The sequence below is a fragment of the Felis catus genome, chromosome D2 (assembly GCF_018350175.1).
Source record: "Felis catus isolate Fca126 chromosome D2, F.catus_Fca126_mat1.0, whole genome shotgun sequence".
Taxonomy (NCBI): Eukaryota; Metazoa; Chordata; class Mammalia; order Carnivora; family Felidae; genus Felis; species Felis catus.
This window is the reverse complement of record NC_058378.1, coordinates 27,871,099-27,891,459: the sequence shown is the minus strand read 5'-3', so window position 1 is coordinate 27,891,459 and position 20,361 is coordinate 27,871,099. Positions and strand designations below refer to the sequence as shown.

General features: G+C 35.1%; 1 protein-coding gene across 6 annotated transcripts in view; it reads left to right on the top strand.

Moving 5' to 3' along the window:
- CTNNA3 (catenin alpha 3) overlaps positions 1–20,361 on the top strand; it is a 1,783,011-nt gene that overhangs the window by 1,111,569 nt on the left and 651,081 nt on the right. For all 6 annotated transcript variants that reach the window (XM_045040980.1, XM_023240490.2, XM_045040981.1 and 3 more), the window contains one exon: positions 11,323–11,415. In XM_045040980.1, the coding sequence (XP_044896915.1) occupies positions 11,323–11,415 (93 nt within the window). The remainder of the gene's footprint in view (positions 1–11,322; positions 11,416–20,361) is intronic.

Genomic DNA, 20,361 nt, shown 5'->3' with positions numbered 1-20,361 from the left:
ACACACTGACCCTATTAATAAGGACTTACTGTGCCTGCGTGCTTCGTATTTATGCTTGACCCTCAGCACACAACAAAGTATATCACCAGTTTAGGAAACAACACTTGATCTTGTCTTTAATTTATAGTTTAGATTTGCATTGTGTCTATGGTAGTTAAATAGATTTTATTTGATGCTGTATATTATATCATATTCACTTGACAGGTGGCACATACTTTTATCCTTTGGGTGACGATTCTGAGGTGAATAATAGCTTAATTCAGAGAGGGACCTTGAGGAAACGTCTAGCTGGTTTAACCATCATAATTTACATTGTATATCAATATAGTGTATGTGTATTCGTATACAGTTATATATTGTTCCAAAATAAAAGATGAGAAATGTGTTTGGTAAAACGGGACCCTTAGAGCAGTATACATTGCAGACCTCAATTTGGGCTCTGGAACATATACTTCAAATGATTTGTTAGAAGTAGCACTTTAACAGCCAAAACTGTTTAAGTTGTGTGTGTGTGCATGTATTTGTGTGTGTGTGTGTGTGTGTGTGTGTGTGTGTGTGTTTTCATCTCATTCATTTCTTTTGTGATGGCACGTACTGACACTATGTATTAATGCTTGTTTTTTTTAAACAACATTGACATATGTCCACCTAGACGTATAAAGATTTTCATCTTTTTTTTTTAATTTTAATTTTTAAAAAAAAATTTTTTTTTCAACATTTATTTATTTTTGGGACAGAGAAAGACAGAGCATGAACGGGGGAGGGGCAGAGAGAGGGAGACACAGAATTGGAAACAGGCTCCAGGCTCTGAGCCATCAGCCCAGAGCCTGACGCGGGGCTCGAACTCACGGACCGCGAGATCCTGACCTGGCTGAAGTCGGACGCTTAACCGACTGCGCCACCCAGGCGCCCCTTTTTTTTTTTTTAATTTTTTTTCAAATTTATTTATTTTTGGGACAGAGAGAGACAGAGCATGAACGGGGGAGGGGCAGAGAGAGGGAGAAGATTTTCATCTTTAATGACTCATTGGAGAAGAATAAGAAGTTTGGATGCAAATTTGCATACAGTTGGAGAATGTAGGTAAAATAAAAAAATATATTATAATCCCTTATCACTAGAAGCATCACCTTGAATCTGCTGCTGACAGACTAACAAACACACAGACACACACACATACCCCCCAACACACCATCCATAGGATACCTTTAGCATTCTAAGCAAAGAGAATTTTTATTCATTATTAAGGTCTCTTTTAGGTGGTCTGAATTTGTCATTGGCAATGGGCTTTGATTCATTTAATATTTGCCATTATATTAAATAAACATGAGATAAATACAATGCCTGGTTTTTCTATTTGAATTATCAACCATATTTGTGAATCATCATTTTAAATATAGCAGCATATGAAGTCATAAACACTATTTTTTATCTAGTAGCACTGAGTCATTATATACCTGTATTTTATGGAAAGCTTACTTTTAAATAGCTTTGGATCCTCAGATTTTGCATTAAGTGTCATGATTAATATGATCTCCTGATTGATATTAAAAGTTCAAATATAGGTATAGAAATTTTATATTCTCTTCAAAATAAAATTATTTGGGTTTTTTTGCTTGTAAAAATGATTCATTCTCATTATAAAAACTCAAACTATAAATTTTTACAAGTGTGAAGAAGGAAAGTTGAAGTTATCTTGAGTCTTACTTTTCAGAGTTAACCATAATTTTCCATTTTGGTGAATGACATTTTAGATATCACACTTTCTCATACACCCCCCCCCCCACACACACACACTCATCATCTTTAATAAATGAGATTATGTTATATATTCTGTTTTCCTTGTTGTTGGCATGTTTCCAAGTCCACACATATAGAACTATTTCATCAGTAATCTTTTATTGTTCTTAACTAGACAACTATATAGTGAAAAAAAGATACTTGGAAAAATTTCAGTCACTATAGAAGCATACAGTTAAAATGGAGTGCTCTGTTCATTGCAATAATAAGATCACTTCTTTTCCCATATACGATTCATGTTAATAGTTGGGGTTTATCACTGTATACTTTATATTCTGCATTTATAAATAATTGGAATAGAAAATTTTATTTAAATAGGAACATATCTTCTACAATTTTTTTTACTTAAATTATATATTTGAGATATTTTATGTTAGCAGAAAGTTCTTTTTTTACTTTTTTTACAGAATCATTGTATTACATAATTTAATTTATTCTTCATTGATGAATATTTAGATTCCTTTTCCACTTTTACAAAAAGTTGTATGTTTGCTGTGTGTTTGCTTATATATGCAAGTATTTCTGAAGGATGGCTTACATTAAATTGAATTACTGTAGTTTTGCAAATTTTAAATTTTCATAGATGAGGCGATGCTGCCTTCTAAAAAGTTGGCCATCTACCCTTTGATTACTTCTCTATACCTTCAGCAATACTGGAAAATATCAAGCTTTATAATTATTGGTAATATGACAAGGAAGAATGTCATTTTCTTGTTTTAGTTGTATTCCCTGATTATAGATCAAAAAGTATATTGGGAATCTTTTAATGTATTTATTAGTAATTATATTTCATATGTGAAATGTCTGGTTAAATATTTTGTCCATTTTTTTAATGCCCCCTTTCCTCATTGATGTTTGGGAATTATTTATGCCTTAGGGGTACCAATCTTGTTTGGGTTATAAAATCCTATACCAAATACTTTTGTTTATCTTTTGCATTTTGATTTTATAGGTTTTCATTATTTTCAAATTAAAAAAAATATGCAGTCATATATGCCAATCATTTTGCATACATTGAACTCCCCCCCAACTTCCCACCAAGTAGTAGTCAATTGGGTCATTACCATTATTTTTTCCCATTGCTCTGAAAAACACTAAATTTCTGTGTGTTTTAATTAGTCACTATACTTTCCTTTATTCTTTTTTGTTTTTGTAAATCATCTTTGCTACTCTTTCACATATTCTTCCAGATGTACATTAAAATTAAACTAAGCTCATTTTGGTCTATTAAATTAGTACACAAATTTAAGGAGAGTTGACATTTCATTTTACAATGTTGAGCATTCTCATTCAGGAATATGTAATTTCTTCCCAGTTATCTAGTTGTTCTTTTATGTCATTAAGTAAGATTTAATACATGTACACATATGCATACCACAATATGCATATATGCATGTATATGATATGGTTGTACTATTTCTTAATAGGTATATACACCATGAAATTTATAACTTTACTTGCTACTATGACAGCCATTGGGTTACTAAGACTTTTATTTTGATGCTAGCTGATGTATAGAAAAGTAATACATGTTATTATTCATCCTGCATTAAGACATGTTACTGAATACTCAGTAGTGATAACAGCTTTTCAGTTAATTATCTTGCATTCTTTAGGTAGGCAATTTTGTCACCCTCTGTACAATATTTTAGCTATCAGTTATTTTTTATGTTCATTTACATTGACTAGAACCATCAGTAAAATATTGATTAACCTCCATAACAGTGGAAATACTTACCTTAATTTTGACTTTTGAGCAGGGTATTTGCTGTAAATTTCTGGAATTTGTTTTATGTTAAGAATGATTCTTTCTAGGGGCACCTGGGTGGCTCAGTCTGTTGAGTGTCCGACTTTGGCTCAGGTCATGATCTCGTAGTCCGTGAGTTCGAGCCCTGTGTTGGGCTCTGTGCTGACAACTCAGAGCCTGGAGCCTGTTTCAGATTCTGTGTCTCCCTCTCTCTCTCTGACCCTCCCCCATTCATGCTCTGTCTCTCTCTGTCTCAAAGATAAATAAACATTAAAAAAAATTTAAAAAAAAGAATGATTCTTTCTAGTCATAGCTCACTAAAGATTTTTTGCTTCTTTAGATTTATTTTGTGTTAATAAGAATAGGCATAAAACTATCATCAAATGCTTTTCCAAAATTTGTTGAAATATAGTTAAACAAGGGATTTTATAGTTAGATTTCCCAATTATGAGCTACTGGTTTATTCCTAGGGAAAGAACATTGCCTTGTTGTATAATTATTGTTTTTGTACACAGCTAGATTTAAGTTGCTAATATTTTATTTAGAGATTGCCTGATAGCTCTGTCCCCTGTCTAATCCCTATCTAATTTTGTTATCATGTTACATAATCACTGAAAGACAATTGTTGAAATGGGAGGGGGCTTACAAAACAAATAACTAGTCTGTCCCTCATCTCTCAGATGGAAACCAAAGGCAAGTAAATTGTCACAGTAAGTAAAGTAATTCAGAGACAGGATTGTGTAAGTAAAGATTCAGAGTTTGGGAAGTGGCTTGAGATGCAAAGTCTGAGGGAATAGGAAGTTCCTTGATAATAATTTGCTTTCTTGAAACGCCCTGAATATACTTGCTTCTCTGAGCTCCACTACTTCTAGCTTCCTATTGTACTTAGAAACTAGAGGTTTATTTTCTCTTTCATGTGTTCCCTTAAATTGATTATATTTCCTGAGATTGGCTTTCACTGTCTTTGATTTCCCTGGCAGTTCCTGGCCCACATAAAAGGTGCATACTCAACATTTGTTACTTGATTACAATTGTCCCCTGCATCTTGCCATGCGCTTCTCTAGCACAATTCTATTCCTGGAACGCTCTAAAAACTTGTAATTCATGCTCAGTTCTTGTTACCACAAAGAGCATCAGGGCAGCAGTGTTTCACCAGGAGAAATAGAAAAGCTGGCTTGTCGAGCCAGAAGTCACTATCCAAGCCAACACTGGGACATCACAGACTCCCTCCTACACGGCTCAGGCTCAGTCCCAGGCTCCTCTGGAACTGAGGAGGCTCTGAGCCAGGCTCTGAGCCAGGCTCCTCTGGAAACAAAGCATTCATTACATTATGTTCTGCAGGAGACCCGAAGCTCCTGGGTTTGTTGATGGCAGTTTTCGTGCCTCTTTCCATCTGCCATACACTCCAGCATTTGGCAGCCGGCTTGGGCCCTTTGAACAATTAGTTTACTTGATTAGAAATAAATAAATTAAAAGCAAAGTTGGGAGATATTCAGTTGTTCCCAGTTCGATATCTTAAGTGAAAGTAAAACTTGAAAGAAACTGCCCCCCGAGCTTTGTTAAGTATGATGACCAGACTACAAGAAAAGTGTGTTACTTTTCTTTGAAGTCCAATTGTCTAAGCCTTTGTGGAATATTGAAAATGAATTTCAAAGAGAGATTTCGTTCCCCTTTCTTGCTTGTCCTGAATTTTTGCTACAGTTTCCTTCTACTAAGCTCCATTTTGCATTCTCTCTTTGGGAATGACACGTACTTAAGCATATTAATTTGTGCATTCATGCATGTATTCATTCACCAAAGAACTATTATTGTTTGGCTATCATGTATCAGGCACTAGGAACTGAGGGCCCAATGATGAGCAAACACAGGTAAGGACTCTGTACTTACACAGCAGAGGAAATGATCACAAATCAAATAATCTCTTCAGTGAATGTGTAATCACAAACTGAGACTCATGCTGTGAAAGGAAAAAAAAAACCTGACTTGGGCAGAGGGAAGTCTCCAGGGTGGGTGGGAGATGTGGTATCGGTGAAAACTGATTACTTTGGTAATCTGTTGGTTTAATGGCTTACTTTTGAGCAGAGATCTGATAGACAGCAGTTAAGCAGGTATAAGGGGTATAAGGGTGACGGTGAAAAAGAAGGGGAGCATATTTCAGGCTAAAGAAAATGGCATGTGCAAGTATCCTGTGGCGGAGGAAGTATGGATATCTGAAAGTAAGTTTAATATCTGAAACAAAGATAGAAAAAGAACTCTTAAGCATGGTGAGGGTGGGGAGCAAGAAAAGATGATTCAGGAGGTGTTTAAGAGGTGAAATAAAAAGAAATGGATAGATATGGGAATGAGAGGGCGAGTATTGTTCAGGTAGTCTCTAGTTCTCTGCTTTGAGTCATAAAACACACAAGACCACCTCACCACCTACACAGTTCTCTGACCACACTAGGCTAGTTTGACCATCAACATTCCACTCCAACACTCGAAGAATGGTCCTCCATGTGGCTGAATCAAGGACAATTTCAGGGGTAACTTACTTGACCTGTCAGTATTTAATATTTGAGATCACCTCCTTGAAACTTTCTCTTCTCCCAGCCTCTATGACCTCAGAGTATTGTGGGTAAGCTTCTCTATCCCCGACCACTTTTTCTAAGACTTATGGTATGGTTATCTTCTTCTATCAGCCTAATAAATATTGATGTCTCAGGTACTTTTCTAAGAATATTTACTCCCTGCACAATCACATCCTATTACCATTGATATGCTAGTGACTCTAAAATTCTGTCTCTGAAATTCTCTGTCTTGAAAGTGTTTACACAGGAGTTGCATGACCATCTGACAGAGAGGAAACCGAAGGAAAATGAGACAGTGACCTTTATTGCCCACTGATTGCTAAGATACACAGTGACATGATATTACAATTAGCTATGCGAACTACATACAAACAGTGCACATGTGGCAATGGAAATCTCATCAAACATCAAAGTTTGCTTCATATTCTTGGGAAATCATATCACAGATAAATACCTGTGTGAGAACTCCATAGTGACAGACTGAATGTTGTGTGATGAACAGCTGTCCAAACAGCGAGCTTGTTCATAGCAACAATAGCATTTCAGTTGTCTAAGCTGACTTCGAGGACAACTAGTACTGCTAGACTTCAAATAAAACTTGATTAGGATGTTCAAATATAGCACGCTCTGTTATATAGTACTTTTAAAATATAGTCCTTTACCAGATCAGAACAAAGTAATGATGAAAAGCAGAGGTGAGCCTATAGATGGTAGACTGATTTGAAAAGTCCCTGAGAATACTTCAAATCCCCAAATATCTTCTTTATAGCTATCCTCAGCTTTACCATTAATGAGTCATTCTTTTGGGTCAAGCATGGCCATCTCCCTGACCTTGATGGAAAAGCAAGGGATAGAACTAGCCTGACTGGCAGGGTTCTACAGATTCCAGAGTAGAGAATTTCTGACATAAGACCATAGGTTAGAAAGTGAAGGGTACCCTGTTCTATGCCATGTGAAAGGGTAGAATCAAAAGATGACAGGAACATATAAAATGGTATACAAGGAGTACTTGGGTGGCTCAGTCAGTTAAGTGTCTGATTTCAGCTCAGGTCATGAATCTCACAGTTTGTGCGTTTGAGCCCCACGTCGGCGTCTGTGCTGATAGCACAGAGCCTGCTTCGGATCCTCTGTCTCCCTTTCTCTGTGCCCCTCCCCTGCATACTCTCTCTCTGTCTCTGTCTCTGTCTCTCTCTCTCTCTCTCTCTCTCTCTCTCTCTCTCAAAATAAATAAACATTAAAAAAAATTAAAAGGAAATTGGTATACAAAACTTGAATTAGGAACAGGAAGAGGAGAACAAATGTCAGCAGGATGAGAACAAATATTAATTAGTTGAAGAATCATCTGATCAGGCTTTGTTTTCTACAACTCAACTTTTTTTTTTTTTTTTTTTTTAACAAACCTGATAGGGCAGTACATTTAGTCAAGTTTAAAGGGTCTAGAATGGACATGAATCATAACATCATAGAGGGCAGAAGGACTTGTGAGCAGGAGAAATGGTCACATGAAAGTTGCTGATTTAAAAAAAAAAATTAAAAAAATCCCTCCCTCACTCCCCTCTCAGTAACATGACATGTCGCTGTTGAAAGGTTTTCAAATTTATTTTTACAGTTATTAAATACAGTGCCAGTAATGATTTTAATGATACAGTTTAATTTTTTTATGAAAATGAAAGAATATTGTGTCCTGGCCCTTTTTTTTTTTTTTTTTTTTTTAAGAAATGTGAATTTACCTGAGTCCCTTTGGTCCCATGTTTTAGGATAAAACTAGACTAGATAGACTCTGATTTTCATGGGCCTGGCTAAAAATGTAGTACAATATCAGTAAAAAGTCTGGTCGATCATTTCAATGCAGGAAACTTTGTCAATACTTTCAGTTCAGGGTGGCACAAAAGAGCACACACATATTTAGTTAATAGTCCTCTTGTCACTGGATGGTTTATGTTTCTTCTCCCAGTTTGATTTTGTTTTCCTTATCTATACAGTAGAGGATTAGAGAATAGGATCAGAAATCACAAGCTGTTGACCTATGAACTTAAGGCAACAGACAGTTTGGTGAAGGCAGTGCTGTTATTGTTGGTAGCGGGGGTTTTTGTTTGTTTTTGCTTTTTGTTTAATTCCATCTTGTTTTCATGAGATCTAATGCCTTTAGGGATTATGCCTTTAGGGAGGGCATACACACTCACCTATTCCTGGGGACCTACAAACCCACCAACCACTGAGTTACATCAAGATTTTATACTCATATTTCCTGCATGAATCATGAAAACGTTTCAGTTTGTGGCTCTCAGATTAGAAATTTTGTCAAATTTATTTAGGCTCTTAAGGTTTTTATTCTATAAAACCTCTTAAAGGAGTGACTATTCTTTCCCACCCTCCACTGGTAGAGAGATAGGTGAAATGGAAGGAAATTCATACAAGGTCAAGAGCCTACCTAGTGCTATCAGGCCATCTCCTCACACCCTCTCATTTAATCCTCAAAACACTCCCTGCTATGGGTATTATCATACCCATTTTTCAGGTTCCAAAACTAGCTTAGAGAAGTTAACATTTTGCCCATGGTCAAATGCTTATCAGTTGTGGAAATCAAGTTCAAACCCAGATCTGTTTGTCTCTAAAACCTCCTTATGTCCTAATTTCCCTTAGTGGGCAGAAACTTTCTGCAAGGATCTCTGGAATAATGAAACTTTACACAGACTTTGAAACATTGTCAAAATTAGATATACAAAAGATGTCGGATGTCCAAATATATCAAGCTATTATACAAAATATTTTATATGCATGCTGTTTTCTTTGATTAGTAGGAATTTGCCTTCATGCTGTGCTTAGAAACATAACTAGCTTTCTAAAAAGCCACACAGAATTTAGGAATATTCTTAGAAGAAATTTGGCTTTCATTTACACATTGATGTGGCTTTGGAAAATATGTCACAAGTCACTTAGATTAAAAACATAAAGAGATTTTATTTCTATCAGTTAACTTTTTATTTTGTTTTGTTTTGTTACTGAAGACTAGCTATCTCATAAATTCAAATTTGTATAAAATGTCACTAAAATTCCATTTGCCTTATTCTGGAAATAGTACCTGATTATTTAGAAAGTTTATCTGACATAAAACAGTTCTTATAAGGAGAATTTCAGGTATGTCTGCATAAAGGAAAATAGCGTGTTAGGATGATCATTAATTGAGTAGGAAACACTTAGTCATACTGTATTTTCAATTGAGAGTTTGTGAAACTTAAGTCCACTAATATAAACAGAAATTTTGTGTTTAGCATCATTTCCATATTGTGTTAGTCACTGAACTGGATTACAATAAACATGACTAGCAAATTTCCAGCACAAGAATGTCTGCTTTTAAAAGAGAGAAAAAGAGAGGCGCCTGGGTGGCTCAGTCGGTTAAGCATCCGACTCTTGGATTGCGCTCAGGTCATGATTTCGTGGTTGAGGGATCAAGCCCTGAGTCAGCCTCACACTGAGCGTGTAGCTTGCTTGGGATTCTCTCTCTCACTCTCTCTCTTTGCCCCTCCACTGCTCTGTCTTTCTCTCTCAAAAATAAATAAATAAACTAAAAAAATGAAAAAAAGAGAAAGATGATACATTAAAAAATAAAGGAGAAGAGTATATGGGGCATGTTTTTATGATTTTTAAACTTTGGATTAACGAGCATGTATCTGATTTGACTGAAAGATTGAGCCAATTATTTATATATTTAAAGAAAATTTACTTAATACAAACAGTGGTCAAACTTACAGATAGAGATTTTCTTCAGTGCAGTGCAAATTATTATAAGACGTGGCAACGTGATTAGATTGCTGAATCGCATTCTCTGTGAGTAGGGCTTGGGGGTTGGGAGAGAGGGGCACTGAAACTACTGCCCTTTTCAAATAATTCACAAATGTGCTAATTGTGTGTCAGATTTGAAAGTTGAAGCACTGTGACCTTCAAGCCAACAAAAGCCCTTTTCAAATAAGCCACTTTCATGTACATTAATAAAGTGAACAATGCCTTTCCCCAGTTAAATAATGTATGGCTGTTATTTCATTATATGTAAATGCAAATCAAGGAATTGTTTCACTATTCATATAGTAAAAGTAATGCTATAAAAAAGGAGACTGGAAATCCACTTAAGTCACATTTTGTGGTGCCCTATAATTGTGATCCAAGGGTGTGTTTCTTGTCTCCTACCATTGCTTGCAGCTAACATGTGGTTTCTCTGAAACTGAATTCATTTTGGATTGGCGGAATAAATCCTGTAATGTTTTGAACTATATAGTAACCAACAGAGACATTAGGAAAGTTAGCAAAATGATTAAAAAAAAAAAGCTGTTTCCTTGCAATGATGAAGACAGTGACGCATCTTGTAGATCAGAGGGAACACTGTACATACCCATTTACCTACTAGCAAGAAGAGTGAATAAAAGTTAGTGTCAGAGAAAGGGAAAGGAATCCCATGCTCTTTCCAGTGGCTCTTTCATGGTATAAAGAAAGTAAATATTGGACTTAGGTAAAGGACGTAAAGGCGATTATTTCACTGGAAAAGAGTGCAGGTTTCAAAAGCAATAATGTATAAAGGAATTTAGGTGTTACTAATGCTTGAATTGAATTGATTGCTGGAATGTCAAACAATGAGCATGAAGTTGTAGTGGAAAATCAAGAACAGGAAGAAGAATTTAATTATCTTGTATTTGTCCAGCTTTGTAATATATTTGATGCTGAATAAAACATGAGTAAAGATATAGTCATGCTTAATGCAACTTAAGTATGCATAATAGACCGCAGGGGGATAAAAAAAATAATAAAACAATTACAAACTTAAAATAAACCATAATCATGTGAGGTTCCAAGAACCTATTAGCATTCAATCCATAAATAAACTTTTTTTTTTCCAGTCCTATAGGAAACCATAATAGTTAACATCTTATTATGGGTTAGATGTCGATACCAAGAGACTGGATAGAGTCGAATGATTCACTCACCAGTCTTCCTTTTTGTTTTAAGCAATTTTCTCAAGCCCTTTGTTGTTAACCGTTTTAATAGATTCTCTAGATACTTCCATAAAACAGAAAGCAGTGACATTTATGAGGATGCTACTGGTTATCACTGAGAGTTTTCAGTGGGTATGTACATGCCCTAACTTATTTAGGATAACAAATGTTTCTACATTTCTTTAATAATGTGAACTAATTTCCATTATTTTGGATTGTATTTAAGGTGGCAAATCTTGCTTGTTCCATGTCAACAAATGAAGATGGGATTAAAATTGTTAAAGTTGCGGCCAATCACCTGGAAACCTTGTGTCCACAGGTATGATGACTAAATTGCTGTCTCTTTCATTACACTAACTATAAAAATTATATATAATGCTTTTGACCTTTTATATATATATGGAAATATATTGAAATATTTATTTTAAACGCAGAAGATGATTTGTCCTAAGGTCATGGTTTATTCTTAGAACCTAGTTCTTGTAACATTGTCTCAGGGACCATATCAGAATCTTGTGAGAGAAAAGTATAGTGTGAAATCAAAGCAGAGCTTTGTCCAACAATTTTATTTTAGTCATTATTTATTTTGAAATCTCAGAGTATGAAAGGAACAACTTTTGGGACTCCTGGGTGGCTCAGTCGGTTGAGCATCCAACTTCAGCTCATGTGATGATCTCGCAGTCCATGAGTTCAAGCCCTGCATCAGGCTCTCACAGCCTGGAGCCTGTTTCGAATTCTGTGTCCCTTCTCTTTCTGCCTTTCCCCACTCATGCTCTGTCTCTGTCTCAAAAATAAATAAATGTTGAAAAATGTTTAATTTTTTTTAAAAAGAAAGGAATAATTTCTTTTTATCTTTCATCCAAAGAAGACATGAGTTTGAAAAAAGCCAAGAAATGTTTTTGTGTCTGCAATTCAGTTTTTGTTTGTTTGTTTGTTTACCTTCAAAGCAATGCATTATTATGGAAGTATTTCTAGGACTAGTGTTTTGAACCATGAATCAGGATACATCGAAGGGCAATCTTAAACACCCTGTCTTAGAATAATCAAGAGATAATACAGATAATTACTTCCGAATAGAGATCACAAATGTTGTAAGGATGTGAACTATAACAATGATTAGAGACTGGATATCTGATGAGATGCTCATTTTTCTAAAAGTAGAATATGTGTTAAATTCTTGATTTGCCTTGTTGACAATTTCATCTCTAAGAATATTGAGCAAAAGTAAGGGAGACTCTTCCTTCAGGTTTAACATTGAGTAACAAATAAAAACTGTCTGGAGAAGTGGTGTCTGGAGAAGTGGTGTCTCGCCACTGATGTCAGTTTTCTATGAGCTCTCACGAGGAAGAGTGTAGCAGGGTCCCTAAAGTGGTTGAATCATTTCTACCCCCCCTTAGCAGTCTAGGAGAGTTCACATTGTGGATTATACTTGACGCTGTCACTTTTTAAATTGTCTCGGGGCGCCTGGGTGACTCGGTCGGTTAAGTGCCCAACTCTTGATTTGCACCCAGGTCATGATTTCACAGTTTGTGAGTTCGAACCCCACGTTGGGCTCTGAGCTGACAGTGCAGAGCCCGCTTCAGATCTTCCGTCTCCCTCTCTCACTGCCCCTCCCCTGTTCATACTCTCTCTTTCTCTCTCAAAATGCATAAACTTAAAAAAATTAAAATGTCTTTTGAATCTGAAGAGTATTAACTATATCTCATTGGTTTCAATTTATAATTTTCCGATTACTAAATAAAGCATCTTTTCATATGTTTGTTAACCATTTGGCTTTCTAACTCTGTGAATAGCCTAAATCTTTTGCTAATTTTTAGTTGGGATGTCTTTTTCTTTTTTGTGGCATTGCTTAGGTTTGTTAAAAATATCCTCTGTTGACTACAGCTTTTCCTTTAACTTTTAAAGTACTATTTTAATCATAGAAAATTTCAAGAACTTTAGTGATCCATCTTTTCATTCCTTCAATAGATACATATTGAACACCTACCCTGTATCATGGTTCATTGGTTTGTATCATTGGTTCACATTGTCTTTAAAAAAGGTTGAAGTATCATTATTTAACATTTACATCTTTACTTCATCTAAAATTTATTTTCATGTCTAATCTGAGGTAGGGATTTTTTTTTTAAAGTGCTAACCATTGGGCCATTATCATGTATTGAATAGTTGACGCTTTCCCAATTAATGTGAAATGTTATCATTGTTTGTCTCTTTCTCTCTGTCTGTCTCTCTCTCTCACACACACACTTTTAAAAACATTTCTGTTGTTTTATATATATTTGTATACACATACGTATATACTATACATATTTATAGTATGTGCATACATACACATGTTTTATATGATGCATTATACAGGTGTAATAAATATATATCAAATGTGTACAGTTTACTTACTACTATTCCATATGTAAATATAGATTGATAGGTAAATTGAAATACATTTCAGAGCATACAAGCTTCTGGACTCTCTATTATTTTCCACTGGTCTATTTCTTTATCTCTGCAACAGTATTGCAATGTCTTAATTATGTTTTTATACTAAATCTGGTATCTCTAGGCAGATTGGCTCACCTCATTTTTCTTGTTGTATTTGGTGGTGTTTTATTTTGTTTTTAATTATTGCTCTTCTTCTTTTTTACTTGTTCATATAGCTTTCAGGATCAACTTGTCAAGTTCCATGGAAGTATGTTAGAATTTTTATTGAAATTGTTAAAATGTCTTGAATTTTAGATTGTTTTAGGAATAATGACTTTTCGAGATATTAGATTTTTCCATTAATAAATGTTTTATTGATAAATGCTTATTTAAATGTTTTATGTATCTCCATAATCAATCTTTTTTTTATATTGTCCTTCAGGGCTCTTAAGCTTTTTATCATTTATTACAATAAATTCCATGGCTACATGCTGATGGCTTCCAAACTTTTCTCCCTGGGCCAGATCTCTCCCCTAAAGACCACACTCAGATTTAGGATAGCCTTGACATTTCCACTCTGATATGTAGAAGACACTTAAAATAGCCCAAATGGATCTCCTGATTGTTCCATTCCCATCTCATTCTGCTACTTTTTTAATCTTCCTTATTTTAGTTAATGGCATGGTTATTCACCTAGTTGTTCTGGGGAAAAATGTGGAAGTTTTTTTTTCTTCATTCAATAAATACTTATTCAACATGTACTACGTAGTAGGTATTCTTTATGTATCTGTAAGGTAAATCATGAAGAAAACAAACAGATAAAAAGCCTTGTCTTTGTGAAGTTTACATCTTAATGATATCTGAGGGCTGTTTTTCCCATTGAATCCATTAACTAGTCCTAGCAACTTCACCAAAAATATTTATCTTGAATCTATATACTTTTCTCCATCTTGTCTGTCAGCATCTCATCCTATCCCACTATCACCTCTATCTTGGACCACAGAAATACCATCTCATATGGTTTCCATACTTATATCTCTTTAACCTAGTTTCTATCTAAACCAAAATAAATTTTAAAGATGTTTATCATAGCAATTGCTTTCTTTAGCTTTTACAGTAAAATGCAAACATTTTTTATGACTTCTTCAGACTTTTATAAACTTCCTACTGCCTAACTTGCAGTCCCATGCTGTACTGTTTTCCTTTTCACTCATTAGATCACTGCATATTGGCCTTTCTGTTTCTAGAACACGGTAAGTTCCTTCCCATCAGAGGGAGCTTGCATTTGTTAATTTCCCAGGGCAGTTTTTCTCTTGAGGCCAGCTTCTGTTATGTTCAGTTTGCAAGGACTCACTGAAATACCATCTTCTCAGAGATCAATCTCCCTAAATGGCTTCTCCAGCTATACCCCATTATATCACCATATTTATTTCTTTTAGAGTCTCTATCACAACCTGAGATTATATTTTATATTATTTTGTTACTTTTATTGTACACTTTCGACACTCAAACATAAAGTTCACGAAGGCAATGATTTAGTCTTCCTTATTCACTATGTATATTCCCTATACTTAGCAGAAATGCAACATATATATGCAGCATATAAATATAGAATAATTATTCTATATTTACAGAGGGCAGCAAGGCTTTTGGCAACACCTTTTATACTTTTCCTAACAAGATGTGTCTTCTTTTGGCAATATGAAAAAAAAATTACAGTATAACTAGAGTTATAGTTATGAAAAAAATAATCCTTAAAATGGGCAATTAATGTATAGTTGCTAACCAACAGTGGGATCTGTACTGGTGGGCTTCAGTGATCTGCTCTTGATTTATTTCATTTCAATGCTTTCCTAATGATTTGGATAAGACTATAAATTAATATATATCTTAAAATTTATTAAAATTTTAAATTCTTAAAATTTTCAGTTAAAAATAAGAATAAAGGGCATATATTAGCTGCATGAATCTAGTAACAAAGAATTTGGATTTCCAGAATTGGACTAAATTTCGGTATCCAGATGAAGTGTAATAGATATAAATATTAAACCATATATATGGAACACTATAAAACAAATTGTAAAATAGAGAACGGAAGAGTTATAGCTTAGCAGAAATGTACCCTCCAAAAGGCTTAGAGATTTTAGTTGATATTAATCTTAATGTGAATCAACAGTGTGATACAGCTGTCAGAAAAAAAAAAAACTACTATGATTTAACATCTTTTCATCAAAGAATAAGTTCTAAAACTAGGGTGCCTGGGTGGCTCAGCCGGTTAAGCAGCCGACTCTTGATTTTGGCTTAGGCCATGATCTCACAGTTAGCAAGTTCGAGCCCACATCCAGTTCTGTGCTCACAGTGCAGACCCTGCTTCAGATCCTTTACCTCCCTCTCTCTGCGCCTCCCTGACTTGTGCTTGTGTGCTCTCTCTCTCTGAAAAATAAAATTAAAAAAAATTAAAATTAAAAAAAATAAGTTAAAAAATTAAAAAAATTTAAAAAAATTAAAAAAATTAAAAAAATTAAAAAAAAAGTTCTAAAACATATTCTCAACCTTCTCTGTACTTCAAAATTATTTTTTAAACTGTATGTATTTTAATACAGTACATCTTGAAATTTAGAATTAGTAGTTCTGGAGTGTACCCCAATTGTGAGTGTGTGTGTGTGTGTGTGTGTGTGTGTGTGTGTGTGTGAGTACCCATATGGGTAAGTTCTACTTTTGCAAATCTATTGAAATAAAACATGCACATGCATTTAGGTCCACTAATTCAACTTCCAGCAATTTATGGTACAGCTGTATATGTGCACATGCATAAAAGTCTATGAGTAAGGTTTTTATGCAGCTTGACTTACAGTGGCAAAAGCTGGAACCATCCTAATGTCTGTTAGCAGAGAATGTTAAAGCTGTGTAAAGTAGTAAGTCGGCTCAAAGTATGTTTTGGTATGGAAGATACCCAAGATAAGTGGAAAAGGCAAATTTTAAATGAGTATGTATATTATCCCATTTATGTGGGGAGGGGGGGAAGGAGATAGTTTGAGCCATATGTTTGTGTAGTCATAGAAAATTTTTCAAAAAAGTTTCACAAGAATTTTAATAGTAGTTATTTCCAGGAAGTGAGACAGGGACAAAGCACAAAGAGGACAGTTTTACAGTCCATTTCATTTCTTTTACAACTCTTAAGTTAAGCAGAAATAGGTATTTTCTCAATTTCCAAATAAAACCCAACCAATTAAAAATTTTGCTAGATTGATCCAGGAGTGAGGCTGAGAAACACAGGGTCAGGAGCTGCTGATGGGGTAACATTAATTCCTGTTTGTTAAAAATGATTGAGTTCATGCAGGTTTCAGTGAGTTGGCTCATCCTGGCTCTCACTGTGCCTGAAGGGCTACAACGATAATGCTTTGCCCATTGCATATTTAGCAGAAGATCTGAATAGTGACATGACTTGAAACTATGTCATATGAAAAACTCATAAAAACAACAGGGATTATACCAAGGTAAAGGTAAGAAGACTTCAAAAAACATGGTCACTGCCATCAGATCTCTAAAGGCCTATGATGTGAAAGACTTGTTCTGAAGATTCCTGAGGGGCAGAACTACAGCTTATTGAGTAAGAGCTACAAGAATAAAAACATCCCCTCATCACAAAATGAGAGATGCTCTCTAACAGTGCTATCTTGAAAGGAATTGGACTTTGTTGAGAAGGAGGAATTTGGAGTTTCTCAATGACACAGACATTCAAATACACGGAGAGTGACCATTTGACTAAGCTGTGATAAAGGGAGTATAAGCCTTGGGTAAGAAGTTCACCTAGAAGTTTTTTAATTCCCAATCCTGAGATCTTCTAATGGATCTTTTATATAAAGCAGAGAAATGTGATCTGAATGATAGCATTTCTAAAATAGTATAACTGTTTGAACTCAACCTGTTGGAAGGGTAAAGCTAGTCCATATGGCTTAATAGTTACTCTATTTCAGCAAGTGACTTGGAGGGATATTTTAAAAGTAAATATTTTGTATTTGCATATGGCACAGAAATGAGAAAGATAGAATTCAAGGTTCTAAAATATGTTTGTAATTTGGACTAATGTTTGAAACCTCATAAACTAAAATTTAATAAGGGTAAATATAAAGTCAGGACCTTAGGTTAAATACGTGCACAAGGTGGATAGGAAAAACATCAGTTATATCAAAAGCACTGGCACATCAGGAATGAGAGGTTTTGTATCTAGTTCAATGAGTTCAAACACTGGTCCAAAAAAGCGTTTTCATGGTCTATACTGAAATTAGGGTCAGTAATAGTTAGCTTTTTTCATAAAGTAAAATTCATTCAACTTTTTATGAGAAATTGATGTACTTTCTACTTTGATATTCATCAAAAGCATTTTATTTATGAACTAATAATGAAAGTAGATAATAGCTTGTTATATGGTTATTCTTCACTTGGAAAAATAAAACTTTCCCAATCCCATGTGGATTATGTTCCTTTCCCCACTACTTAACTTCTTTCAAAAACATTTGTAGCCTGAAGAATCCAGAAAATTAAAATACTAATTTAGGTGACTCAACTATATATCAGTAGCATGACATGGGGGCCATCTTACATCTTTAAAATGATTATGATACTTAGCTTGTGAAATAGGGGAAATTTCCAGAGTAGCTGGTCTGGGGCTGTCCAGATCTAAAATTCCATGTTGGATTCAGGCCCTGCAATTTAGGGGCTAAGCAAAAGAAGAATGAGTTGTTTTAAGTGTAGTGAACTATTACCTACTCACCAGACATATTTAATCAAAAGCCAAGAAAGGCTGCACCTTGTCAAAGACGTTAGAAATAGAGTTTCATATTGGGGTGGTAGAAGTACTGGTTGTTTTGAGTGTTCTTTTTCTAAAGAAGATTCTTTAATTAATAAAAATATGGAAAAAACCTAGGATATTTTCCCTGTGGTGAATACACTTATATTTAAGTAGGCAGACTTTCACAAGTGCTTAGATTTAACAAAATCAAGTTAAGTTTCTAATCACTGTCATATACGAATGAATATCTAATACAGCTTTGTTATATCTTCTGTTTATGCCTCTCATCAAATGCTATGTTATATGATGACCTGACAGAGCTAAAACAACTTGCAAAGATATCAAGTATATTTTCAGTGATGTACTTGGGGATACATTTTCATAAGTTACTTATTATAAATCTATAATTACTTTCTAAAAGGGTTGTATATTGAGTATGTTAAAGTCAAGTTTGCCCCAGACATAGAAACTTGTGAAGTATAAAACAAACAAAATACCTGGGGGAGATTGTGCTCTGGATATCACCTGCATTCATATTTAAACATGGAAAAGTATAACCTCTATGAGAGGGTAAGAATTTCAGGTCCACTGAGGTATCCTAAAAATAATGCCTGACAGGTAGTAGGTGCTTGGTACGTATTTGTGAAGTGAATGATTACATCTGCACAAAGTTATTTTGTGTTATAGACATTGGGAAATAGATACCAAAAGCCAGCACGATTCCTCATCCTTTTTGTTCTCTGGGAGGTATAAAAATTCCCAGTTTCTAACCAAAGTGATAAAATGTCCCCATATGACACTGTCTCCTTGAAGTACACATCTTGTGAAGTGACTGACAATATCTCCCTCTGCATGGACAAGATTATTTTGTTGTAACAGCAGCTTGTTCTGATTACGTTATGATGTGTTACTATATTTAGTATACACCAGTAAGGCTATGGGACTATCTCTCTCTCTCTCTCTCTCTGTCTCTCTTTTAAACTGTGTGTGTCAACTGAAGTCTCCTGTCTCTTTGAGAAAGAGAGAGAGAGCTTGCATGCCTGAATGCACATGATTGGGAGGGGCAGAGAGAGAGAGTGAGAGAGAGAATCCCAAGCAGGCTCTGTGCTGTCAGCGTGCAGCCCAGTGCAGGCAAGATCCGAACCCAATCGTGAGATCATGACCTGAGCCAAAATCAAGAGTCAGATGCTTAATGGACTGAGCTACCCAGGCGCCCTGGGGGTATGTCTTTCAAATGGAAAAACATATCTTTATGTGTATGGGGGTTTTGTTTGTTTTTGTGATCAAGAAGCTGTCATATCTATGAATTGAAAGCACTTAATTTTCTCAGAATCATGCTCTGGGGAAGCAGATATGTTTTCTTTCATTTTCTATAGATGATGGTGATGGATGTTTTGTTTGCAACTAAACAATAGAAGACTCAAATATCAATTTGAAATAATCATATTATTTAAGAATCCCAGAGTGTACTATCAGTGTTGTGACAGACAGGCTTTTTACAATTGTTACTAATTTATTTTTCTCTTAAGAGAATGGCAAAAATACTCTAAGATTTTGGAAACCAAGAGTCATCTAAGACCGTAAAAAAGCTAACAGGAAATGATCTTTTTTTTTTTTTTTTTTTAAGAAGCTGATTGTGATTGAATGGTTGATTCTCAAGACTGTCTCGGGTGATTTCAGACGGGAAGCCTAGGGTCAGTCTCTTCCTGGTGGTGCCATGATATTTATGTGGGGACATTGTGATTGAGTGCAGCTATGAACACAGTTGTTTCCAAGCTGGAAGTTAAGCTCTGTTATTGTACTATCATTGTTCTGCATCCTGTCCCAATTATGCAGTCAGCTACTCCCTTTCACTCACTCCAAGGATCTCTTCACTCAACAAATATTTGCTGATCATCTACCTGGATAACCCATGAAGCTAGGGTGACCCAGGGGCAAGAAGTGGGGATTTATGGAGTACTCACTAAAGCAATTCTGAGGAATAAGGTCTGGGTTCATCACGAAAGGGCCTTATCTAAGAAAATCTGAGGCATCGTGTCCTAGAAAAAGAGACAG